Raw genomic sequence first — 12643 nt, 5'->3', positions numbered from 1 at the left:
GACAGGGGAAGAAAATTGGAAAGGAACGGAGAAAGCGTTCGTGTTAACCATTGAACAGGTAAGTTTTAAAATGGACTGTAGCACATGTGAAAATCAGTAACCTTAATAAATGAAAATCTATAAGTCATAAACGCGCAATTATGTCTCCTAAGCACCAAGAGACTAATACAATTTAAATACATATTACAAGTGCTTAAAGAGCTCTGCTCTAAAACGAGACAGAAACCATTAGAGACTATTAGACACAGATTTATGGTGAACGGCGACACATTTGTAGAGTTTTATGACACTATGGTGTGGTACGCTACCTAAATTACATAATCTTCATACTTTTGCAATACTGCGGTTATTGAATCGTTAATGAGTCATTGGACAATCAGCACATCAGATTAAAGATACAGTAGGTACACTGCTGTCTCATTCTCAGTTCTTATATTTGGATTGTTTAGTTCATGATTACACAGAATAAAAAGACTAAAGCAAAGAAGGAGGATTGTTTATCAGGTTACCCTGTGTAATCTTTACCTAAATTGACTTAACACTGCTCAAAAAGTAATGTATGCTTGAGAGGTTTTGAGACATTTTGACTTTTACTATAAATTAAAAAGCTGTTTTTTTATATATAGCAGTTTAAAATTTGAACAGATTTCCCAAAAGATGGAAGCTCCTCTGTCGACTCCACATAAGCTGCCCCTTAGTGACACTGTGACCCTGTGATATCTGATACAGTGCAGGTTACATCCTGACTCACCCATATGCCATTGCCACAAGCAGTGATAATATCAGCTGCCAGATATTGAGCATTAGTCAGAATGCCATCACTCCCATGCACAAGCATGAAAGCCACCTCAAAATTTTAGGTACTGACACTTCATCCGTTTCAATAATGATCCCTGCTGGGAATCATCATTGCTGTTCGTGCGAGTCGGCATCATTTCAGTAACCCAATGCAATGCCACATAACATTTCACATGACACAGTGTAGGCGAAGGAACCGCCCGGTTAGGGGGACAGCGTGGTCACTGTGGGAATCAAACCTGTGATGCTGCGAAAAGACGGTCACATTAAAATGGTCCATTTGATGCCTTACATGTCTCCATGCCCTCGTCGTCCTCTTCCGTGGCGGCCGGTCGGTCGTAGGATTTGTCGATGGCTGCTCTGAAGCTTTCGTTACAGCCCCGCCCCCTGATGATACGAGGGCGAGGCCTGTGGAAGGGGACGTCCCCGTTCAGAGTTACCTCTGCTACTGCTGTCTGGAGACTCTCGAGCGAGCTGGACTTCTTTAGGCCCAGCGATGGCCCCACGTCTTTTGTGGAAGAACCTGATGGGGGATATAGCGGTACGGAGTGAATGAACAAACAACTCTGACCAAGACCTCTCCATCCACAGCAGAGGCCTTCAAGCGACCCCATTAATGCTTTATAGTATCGTTTATTGTACTATACACTAGAATGGATCTCTATGCTGACATATGAGGATATAAGTTTAGCATACAGGCAACACATAAACTACCATCTTATTTTTAGTTAGCACAGACCTTAAACACTTAAAGCTGTAGGCTAATGATAGTTATATAAGAGCAGATGCATGCTGGTGCAATAAGCATCCGTTTTACGTCCAATGGATGCATGATCTGATTAGTCGACTAATCGCAAAAATAATCGGTGACTAGTCGACTATCAAAATAATCGTTTGTGGCAGCCCTATTTGTAGTGTAGCTCTCATCATCCTTTACTTATCCATGTGTACCACATCTGTATAATGCCTGCATAGCAGCTTTTTTGACACTTTCAAAACAACAAGCAGCTGACTCACAGTCTCCCACTATCTAAAAACATTTTAGCCATGAGCAAAAAACAGCTCGCTACGTTATCGCTTTAGGAGTGATCACAAGACTGTTCGTGGACTCCTGCCATCAGAGGAACTGATGACCCAGAGGATTACTTTTGATGGCAATGTCCCTGCAACAATATGGAATTAGAGGTGGTACATTAAGCAGCTACTGTGGCTACATAGAGCTGATGCTATAATTAACTTTGACTGCATGGTCACAGTAATCAGAACAGTTGGAAACTTGAACGCTGATTTCAAACTAACAAACAAGGGCTGAGTGTGAGCTGCTGGCTTTTGTTCTAATGTGCAACCACATCATGTCTTTTATGTTAGACGTAGGAGTCATGAGTCCTGTTTTGCTTCAATCATGAATGGATTTTGTCACTAATGCTGCCTTGTTTCCTCTGATCCTGCTGACCAGGCAATCTTTTTTAGAAGATAAGGTAACAGAGTTGTTGTGGAAAATTTAAAGAGTAGACAACTGTGTTTAAAATATGCTGAAGGACAACGGATGGCGAATGATGATGCAAAGGATATGAAACAAAAACAGGAGTTATGTGAGAGGATGACTTCAGAGGACGGACGTAGAGGATGGGCGTGTTCGTTTTTCCCACCGTAAACACTGACTCAGCAACGTCACACATGTTTAACAACAGCAGCACACTAAAGCTGTCCAACTATGACCTCAGACTCTTCCCCAGTGTGTCCGCTTTGATTTTATGTAGCCGCAGTACTGTTGTGTATAGTACGTGAGTTATTTATTTATTTATTTTTCGCAGTCTGGGATTTGTTCCAGCCAGCTTCACCATTCCCTCAAGGTGAACGCTTCTACAGCAGCATCCTCAGCGCACACACGTGTGTGTATGATGATGACGAGGAAATGCAGAGGCTGCAGGAACACCATACACAGACAGCTGATGTTACGTGTCTACTGTTAAGTCTCTTTTTCCACAATGTGTAATTAAAGGCTTAATTTCTTGTTAACGCCAACAAAAGACGGGCTTACTCCAAGGAAAAAACACAAAAAACTGTTTGTAGTCATGTGAGCTTTAGCTGAATAACAGTGTTTTAAATATGACACCCTGACAGTATAATAGGCTGATGTCATATTGTCATAAAAACATCATAAAACATGAACATTTTAGTATAGCGCTTGATCTTTTGGTAATAATTGGTTAATAATTCATTAGTCCAACTACTACTTTACTGAAGCATGACTAAAACACCTGGTTTACCTGAAGATGAGCGGTCTCCTAAGGGACAATAAGCAATAACCTCTAACAACAATGCATCGTAATCAAACCTGGCATGCTCGTTTCACTAAGACGGGAGGCTTATCGATTGTGTGCGCAGCTTCTCCTGTGTGCACGTGCGACAACGCCACTGATCGAGTACAAATTTCATTACGAGATGTGGCTCTAAATGAAAATAACCATCAGCAAAATTGGAGAAACATGACAGTTTAATTAAACTAAGACTATTCAGACAGTGGTGCAGGTATAATTTTTGCTCCCATATGGCACCTTTCACAGGCTCAGTACATGTACGGTGAATAATAAATGTGGAAAAAAGATAAGGTGAGGAGGTTGGGAGGTAAATGAAATAGCCCCTAATCTCCTGGGTGGTGTCACTTCAGAGTGTATGAGGAGGCTGCAAAATACACAAATCCTAACAGAATAGCACGAGCTGTCACGGCACGGGAGGCTGAATGAAAACGATAGGCTACAAAAGAATAGCACAAAGTTTGGAGTAGTAGGAAGTGACATACAAATAAAAGCCAAAGACATGACGAAAATAGAGCAGTGAGACGAGTCAACATGTAACAGTAAGCAGAGCACTGAATCTGTACATTGTAGCATATGACCGGGCCTTCTTTCAAACATTCGAATATATGAATGAGATTACTTTCAACCTATTTTAGTCACATTAAGCTTCTGCAAAGATTTCGATTGTTATTTATAGGCAGAATGTTGCTGGCATTCTTTAAACAAAATCAATTTGGGCAAAATGTATTGTAATATATTAAAATGACCTGCCAGCGCTGTCGTATATTCACAAACGCCAAGTCTGGAAACAAGCAAAAAATTTTTGCCAGGCAGCTTACTCACATTGAGACTGACCCAAAAAAAAAAAAAAAAAACCAAAATAAAAAACTGTAGACAGAGAGAGAGAGAGAGAGAGGGGGGGGGGGGGGGGGGGGACAGAGCTGGAAAATTGAATACATGCAGAATGAACAAGCTTGTGGGTTAGCAGCCTCCCATTCATTCTCATCAGCCTGTCCTGTTCCCTTAACGTCTTACTGAGAGCCGGCCTGATAGGCTTTTCACGCTGTGCAGCCACATTATTTAAAGGCTTTGCCCAGTGCCATTCACAAAAGTCACACTTCAGCGGCAGTCTTCAAAAAAAGAAAGAATAGTTTACACTGAGTTGGAGATCTGACAAATGGCATTTAGTCACAAACATGAAAAAAAAACTTTTGCTTTATATAAGACTTGACTTTTAAGTAACTTGGTGAGGACATTTCGTCTTATTCAGTTAGTAACTCAAAAAGCATACAGGTCATACAGAGGACTGCTCACATGCTGGCAACCAGTGAGATTAAGATAATCGTTATATTTCCATTTATACTGTTGTAATTATATTGCCACACGAGCCCAGTTGGTGGCATAATGGTTGATTGAGGCAGCAGTCATGTCAGGTTTTTAGTTACCAGCTTTTTCTTTTGCAAGAGGTTTTTTTTGTCAGTGTTACGATATTGAGACAACAGTTTAGGCCCACTCCCCAACAAAAACACTGACTCATGTTTCAAAAATAGCCCATAGTTCACTCTGGGAAACCTTTCCTACCTCCCAAAATTCATATAAATGAGCTTGAAGTGTGAACTTTACAGAGATCACGCAGGGGTCACTTTCTCACAGATTTAGACCTGCAAGAAATCTGGATGCAGTTTCAGAGACTGCCAACAGTCCAGTATTGTCCTCCGTCAATGGAGTGTCCTCGTCCAACATGTGGCAGTGGCCTGTGCCAACAAACATCTCAGTCAATCACAGCTTAGGAGAGGAGGGCCGCTGTATCCCCTCTCGGAGCTGTCAGAGTCTTTGGTTTCAGCAGGATGGTCGTGTTTTGACTTTGCTAAATGGACCATGGATCGCTTGTACTTAGTGGAGAGTTCAAATATTGGGAAAAGAAAAAAAAAGTCGGTAAAGTGACACCAGAGGCCAACAAGCTAAAAATAAACACTGAGCACTTAAAGAAAAAAACAGGGTGGAATCTATTAGTCAAACCAATCGGGGAATGGAAAGGGAATCTGATTCCAGCGTTTAAAAACACTTTATTTTTCATGAATTTCACACCAAATAACAATTAGATTATAGTCATTTCAGCACATTTAGTCTTTGAAATTAGACTCTCAAAATTTCAGTGAAAAGGAAAAAGATAAGCCAACGGTAATTAAACCGTAACCACATAACCAGTTTCATGGTAAACTGTTTTCAGATCCAAGGGATTTTTAAAAGAAGGGATACTATCGGTCACTACTAGCATTCTTCTGGAGTCATCTGAAGTCATTTGCCGAAACGAGCTTACATCTGGATTTGAACGTTTACATTTACACAGCATCCTTCTCTATGCTTCAAACAGCCTGTGTCTTGACTGTTTGTGGTCTCTGCTGCATTGGCTGTCATTTAGGAAGCGGAGACAGACAGTTGTGCGTACAAAGCATCTAACTCTGACATTAAAGCCCTCCTGCTTCAATCAACCAGTGTTTTAGCTTGACGTTGATGTTTCCCCCCAACCATAATCAAACAGTTATATGTGCGACTTAAAGAAACCTGTTATTAAACTATTAAGAATAATGTATTTTGTCATTTTAGGCATGAGAGCTTGATGGATTTTAAGATGTGATGCCAAGTTGTTACTTTTCTGGCTGTTATCAGATTATGCAACAAGTACAGTTGACTCATCTGTTGCCACCATTTGGCAGACACGGCTTATAAAATATGCAGCACTCCCATCCTCGCTAGGGCTGAACGATTATGGAAAATAATCTAATTGCGATTTTTTGCCCCAATATTGCGATTGCGATGCGATATGCGATTATTTTTTAAGGTCTTTGTCTTCTGTATTATTAAACAAAGACAAGCAATACATCATATAGTATGGCCAATACTATATTACATTAATTTTAAACTGTTCTTTCCTGGAAGACAGACCTCTGTTATGATGACATGAGGTGATGCATGAATTGATGACTGACATTTTTATTTAACTTCTTCAATCACAACAGTATATTTGAACATACACAATAGTTTATTTTTAGCTTACAAACATCTGAGCATAAAGTGCTGACAAGGAACCCTGGTGTAAACATTAAAATGAAAGTCAGTACAATGTGCAGATTGCAGAAATATACATAAAAAAATCAGTGGCTTTACCACACTCAGTTTTTCGACATCTGTGAACTACTAGACAGTCCTTCAATTAAAAAATAATATTAAATAAATAAAACTAATAAATAAAAAATACACACATCTTACTGATCTCTGCAGTCAGTAACATTACACATAAAGTGCAAACATAATAGCAATTGTATAAACACACACACAAACACGCCTTTAAAGTTTAAAGGCGTGAAATTGGACGGTCTAGTTCTGATTAGCGTCACCGCTGTCTCGGTGGAGTTTAATAAACTCGGCCGTCTGCTTCTTGCTATCTAAAATATAACCAGACACTGGTGTAAATTCTCGACTGTCTCATACTTCTGTTTAATAAGTTTTCTGTTTGACGTTTAGTCAGCTGTGTGAAAACCAAGGAGGAACCCACCCGGGGGATTAATAAAGTTTTATTTTATCTAATCTAATAACTTTAATCTCAGCCAAACCGATTTACTCACGAACAAACAAAACACTGAAAAAAGCCCAACAATAACATTTTTAGGTTGTCTAAGTGACTTATATATTACGTTTAACCCGAGCAGCGAAACTCCGCGGTGATCTGAAAATGATGTGCCGGGAGTTGTGCCGTTCTCGGCCGCATCAGTAACCCTCGAGCTCCCGGCTAGCTGTCGAGCTGGTGGGTAGCAGACGCCTCTGAAAACGTCGAAGCACTTTTGCAAATATGCGATATCTTGATAAACCGAGCAGATATTTGATGTTTACACAACTACTTTCTCGCCTGAAAATATGTTAAAAGTTTATTTTGTGACCCAGAAAGATTAGTATGAGTAATTTTAAAACTTAGTAGCGGCCGCCATTGCTGGAAACTGGAGTTTGGCTGGGCCGCGCTATGAATTCTGGGATATGGTAGTAATTTGGACAGCCTTCGGCACGTCGCTGTGACGTAATCGGTCTACAAATGCGGCCTCAGGAGGATGCAGCCCATGAATTTGGACATGTCCAGAGTATAATCGCAGCCTTTGCGGTTAGAAAATTGCACTTGATCATGTCGCGATATTATCGCAAATGCGATATATCGTTCAGCCCTAATCCTCGCTGACTCAGGCCATCACAACATGATTAAAAGTTGGGAACAAAATCACTGTTACCCACATGCTGTTAAAAAAACAAGAGGTTGCATAAAAGAATGACAATGGTGGCCTCGGCATCAATCTGCATTTTTATTTGTTTTTCACACCTGCTGCGAGCTGCCCCAAAACATCTTATTTCTCAAAGTCTAAAGTCTCATCCCTCTCGCTCCTGCTCCGCACATCTTCCTTCCGTCCATGTCACCAATTTGAGAGGCAGACCCTTTTATTCAGTTGAAGCGACAGCGAAAATACACAAGACTTGACAGTGACTGATGACTCGCTGTCAGCTCACTGCCTTAACCAAGGACAGAGCGCTTTCTCTCTGCTCCCTCTACTGCCACGCGCTCACAAAATAATTAGCGCAACAGCGGCATTTGAGGCAAAACGGGAGAAAATCTAATCTGCAGTCACCCGACTGCTTTCACAACCGTGTTCAGCAGTGACCTTAAAGTGCAGCGAGGGCTACGGGTCTTCACTTTGCAAACTGACAAATTTGTCTTGCCAGCGATCGAGCCAAACACTAAACACGGGGAACACTACACAAATGCATAAAGACTCGAGCAGTGGGTAAACTTTAAAAACGAACCCTGCAAGCAAGCTGCATAATCTATGTTTGTAGATCAATGTTTAATTTAATGGCTGTCATTGTAGCTCCTGTGCAATTCCTGCCTTGTACCTGTTATGAATCGATCTCTCTGGTACAAAAAAAAAAAAAAAAAAAGAAAGAAAAAGGGTGTAGTTATAAAACCAACTCTAATCTGCAGTTAAATCGTTTGCAAGAAGGTTGAATAATGTGTTGCTAAATTAATCTGCGATCTGTTTTATAAAAGAAAAAGTAAAGGGGAAGATGATATGCAGGACTTGGATCAGTGGGGCCTAAGCTGGTTTCTAACAGAGTTGAGTAAACTTCTTTGTTGCTGGAGGACATTAACTTGAACTTTTGTTATAACAAATGAAGACAGTTCTTCTTTTTCCTCCAGTTTTGGAAAGCCTATTCCCCAGAAAGCACACATTACTATGTGAGTAACTTATATCTAAAAACCCATCTTGAGGACATTTATAAGATTAAACACAACTGCCTCATATGACGTATAAACCAAATACCGTATTTTACGCACTATAAGGCGCACTTAAAATCCTTTAATTTTCTCAAAAATCAACAGTGCGCTTTATAATCCGGTGCGCCTTATGTATGGATTCTGGTTGTGCTTACAGACCTCCAACCGATTTTATGTGGTACATGGCGCTCAAACATCTGTCAAAAAACTCCATCCGCTTCAGGTCCCAAAGTCAAACGAACACTGCGGCATCACTGAGATTTAAAAACTGTCTAAATTCTTTCATCTTTAATAAAATGATCAGCCTTGCTGCTTTACCAGATGTAACAATTAAGTTTAACATCCAGGCATCCATGAAAACAGAATTTATTCAATTTAACAGAGTTAGATGTTAGCGGGAAGTTACCTTAAACATGATATACCATGTTCTGACTGAGAGATTTCTGAAAAAATTAAACGTACAGTTCTGCTATCACTTCAAACATAAATGAAGACAAAACTAAACAGCAGTGAATGCTAAACCGTGTGGCTCTCCAAATGACGTTGTTCCTCCCAGTTTTCTTAAAAAGGTATTTCCTACCATCGGACCACACATTCTGAACATTAATACTAGTCTTTTGTTTGGTCAAGTACCTAGGGAATTTAAGCATCAGAATCAGAATCAGAATACTTTATTGATCCCTGGGGGAAATTATTTTTTGTTACAGTGCTCCATTTTAAACCAACATTAAGACAAGACAGACAATACGCTAACTAAGCATGCAGTCATACATCCTTTACTTAAGAAACCTGGCTTAGTCATATCAAATTTTAGACCCACCTCTAACCTTCCCTTTCGTAAGATTCTGGAAAGGATTGTTTATACTCAGTTGATGGATTACTTGAATGACTCTAAATTGTCAGAAATCTTTCAGTCCGGCTTTAAGCCATTTCACAGTACGGAGACAGCCCTCGTAAAAGTTATGAATGACATCCTGATAGCGACAGACTGTGGTAAATATGCGGTGCTGGTCTTGTTGGACATGACCGCTGCATTCGACACAGCGGATCACGATTTGCTGATCTTTCGCTTACAGCACTGTGTGGGGATTTCTGGTTCGGCACTTTTGTGGTTAAAGTCCTCTCTTAAATAGGACCTTTTGTGTTAAGTTGGGGTCGGCTTCATCCTCTGTGGCCCCTCTGCTTTGGGGTGTGCCACAGGGATCTATTCTTGGGCCATTATTGTTTTCACTGTACCTTTTGCCTCTTGGCGTGATTTTCTGAAAACAAAGTGTCATTCCATCTATATGCAGATGACTGCCAGCTTTATTTACCTTTTAGTCATTCTGATAGTCTCCCAAGTCGACCTCTGCTTGACTGCCTTAGTGATGTCAAAGCATGGATGGCAAAAAACGTTTAAATTTTAATGATCGGAAGACAGAAGCGATTTTATTTGGCCCAAATCGTTTTTCTCACACTCAAGATGTTGATCTTGCAGCTTTGACTTCCCAACTAAAGAGTTCGATCACAAATCTCGGAGTAAAAACTGATTCTGCACTTACCTTTGATGACCACATAAACAGGGTGGTAAAATCAGCATCCTATCACCTCAGACGTTTAACGAAGGTTAAGTGCTTTCTTTCCAATTGTGACTTGGAAAGTGTTATTCATGTCTTTATTACTTCACGTTTAGATTATTGCAATTCTCTTTTAATATTGGTTGGGCAGGGCACTTTGTCACGCTTGCAACTAGTGCAATTTTTAGAAGGAAATTTGATCACATCACTCGATTTTGGCCTCTCTACACTGGCTTCCAATTGAATTTAGGATCCGTTTTAAAGTCCTTTTATTGGTTTTTAAATCTCTAAGGGGTCTGGCACTTGTTTATTTGTCTGACTTGTTGAAGCCCCATGTCCCCACTCGTTCCCTTCGGTCAACTGAGCAGTTGCTGCTTTTGGTCCCAAAGTCACGGCTGAAACTTAGAGGAGACCGAGTGTTCTCTGTTGCAGCGCCGAAGCTTTGGAATAACCTTCCTCTCCATATTAGACAGGCTACATCAGTGCCAGTTTTTAAGTCCTTATTAAAAACCTATTTTTACTCGCTGGCTTTTAACTCTGTGGGTAACTGACATTTTTTATTAATTTTATTGCCATGTCTGGTTTCTGCTATCTTATTACTATATTTATATTTGTATTGTACAGCACTTTGGTCTACCAGGTGTGTTTTTAAAGTGCTATATAAATAAATGATGATGATGATGATGATGATGTTGATGATGATGATTTGTTGGGTTACTGAAGTTGGACTAGCTGGTATATAGTGATGTGCTACATGATCGCTAGCAACGCAGCTATGTTAGCATAACATAAACACAGTGAAGCTGGAGGATGAACGCTAAGAGGGTCCCGGCTGGTTAGGGAAAAATGCAGTCCCACGGCAGGATGTTTGAAACGGACTAAACTTCAGTCAGGAGAACAAACTGAGATAATCCATCCACAATATGAGGTTAGTCATTAATATACTGCAACAATATGGGAATAGAGCAGCTGCTAGAGAATTCAACATTAATGAATCAATGGTACAGAAGTGGAGGAAGCAAGAAGAATGAGCTGATTAAAGTTTGACTTATCTGACTGTTTTGTTTAACTTAATGCGCCTTATGTGTGAAAACAGACCCGTTCATCGACAGTGCGCCTTATAATGGTCTGAAAAATACGGTATCACCTGTACCCTTCAGTACCACACTTCTGAGATGCAGCTCAAGAATGAAAATATGATGAAGATGTTCTTGTTTTTTGGCTTTTAAATCAACCTTTCAGTGCACCGTTCCTTACCTGTGTAGGTCTCAGGATGAGGTGTGAGGTTAATCTCGTCGGCTACTGTTAAAGGAAGGGGGGGAAAGAGAGAAGGGATACAAACATTTGGGGTTCAGTTAGTGCTCACGACATTCCACATGCAACATACAGGTAGCGCTGCAAACATCAGAACGAGCCTCATCTCAATTAGGATCGGAAGCCATGCGAGACCAGGGGGGTGGGGTCGGTGTGGGGGGAGATGGGAAATGAAAAGAGGGTTTGAGGATAGCAATCAGACTTGTTGTGATATCAACATGGCACACAGCAGCAATCTGGTCGGGAAGATTAGATATGATTATAGAGAGTGCGAGCAGAGAGACTGGTGCAGCCAAAGCAATCAGCGACTGTTCGAAGCCATTTCAAGGTGAATCAACACAGTGAAGTTCTTGACTTTGGCGAGAGATGCAGAGTGTGTTTTCAAACCAAGAGGCAAAGGGGGTGGAATACATTTAAATACGAGGTACATGTGTGAAACGCGAGGAGCATGCAAAGATATGCACTCAAGGTTAAATGAAATCCAGTTAAACTAGTTAACTAGGTTTACTGAACTGATAAAAATTACTTTTAAACACTGACTTTACCAAAAAGTTTCATAAGCCATATGCAACTTTTTCTTCACCAACAAACAAAGCATGGGTATAGCACTCATGTTGTATATGCCTTTACTATTAATTTGTTCACATTTTCTTTTAGAATTAACAATAGTGGGTCCTCGTGGATTATTTGCTTTTACTTTATGTATCAATGGGTATTAAACTGGTTATTTCTAAACTTTAGGACGTCTAAACACAATTACTTTATAAGCATAACCTGGATTTTAATGTGAATGGGATTAAAAAGCTTTCATCGGGATATTCTGAGTCAAAGATGATTGATGCAACACGCCGACTATGTTTTAAAAAGTATTAGCACTATATGAATATGAAAGAGGAGGGTGTACAAACGGCTTTAGTCTATATGAAAGGCATTATTGTAGCATCTGGAAAATCCTTGAATTCTTAAGTCGAAGTTGAGTGATGGAGAGAAGCAGAAAGTTTTTAAACACTCTACCTAAATCCATGCTCTTGGACTTGCGTGTCTTGATGATTTCAAGTTGAGAGGCGTCTCCAAATTGCTTGGTGCGCTTCTCTGACATGCTCTGGCGTCCAAAACCTTCCCTCTGGAAAGCACCATCTGGATGATTTTCATCTGGAGCCGCAGAGCTGGATGGAGAGTGCGACAGGTTAAGATGAGCTGGACCTGATCTCACACACGGAAAACCTCACAGACAAATATGTGTTCAAAATCATTTCAATGGATTTAATTACTCCAAAAACAGGAATGTTTTGAAATAGTTGTCATAATTTTTTTTATATAAAAGGAATGTAAAATGAAAGTAAACACATTCTACAAGC

The 12643-nt window shown here is 40.2% G+C and overlaps 1 protein-coding gene across 10 annotated transcripts in view; it reads right to left on the bottom strand.

Moving 5' to 3' along the window:
- pard3ab (par-3 family cell polarity regulator alpha, b) overlaps nucleotides 1-12643 on the bottom strand; it is a 262424-nt gene that overhangs the window by 94542 nt on the left and 155239 nt on the right. For 8 of the 10 annotated variants that reach the window (XM_082512080.1, XM_082512087.1, XM_082512083.1 and 5 more), the window contains 3 exons: nucleotides 12300-12451; nucleotides 11229-11273; nucleotides 1091-1321 (listed from right to left, as the gene is read on the bottom strand). In XM_082512080.1, the coding sequence (XP_082368206.1) occupies nucleotides 1091-1321; nucleotides 11229-11273; nucleotides 12300-12451 (428 nt within the window). The remainder of the gene's footprint in view (nucleotides 1-1090; nucleotides 1322-11228; nucleotides 11274-12299; nucleotides 12452-12643) is intronic. The other 2 variants (XM_082512082.1, XM_082512081.1) reach the window with 1 other exon arrangement.

Source organism: Aulonocara stuartgranti, assembly GCF_965226115.1.
Source record: "Aulonocara stuartgranti genome assembly, chromosome: 18".
Lineage (NCBI taxonomy): Eukaryota > Metazoa > Chordata > Actinopteri > Cichliformes > Cichlidae > Aulonocara > Aulonocara stuartgranti.
The sequence above is the reverse complement of the archived record's forward strand: the minus strand, read 5'-3'. Positions and strand labels throughout refer to the sequence as shown.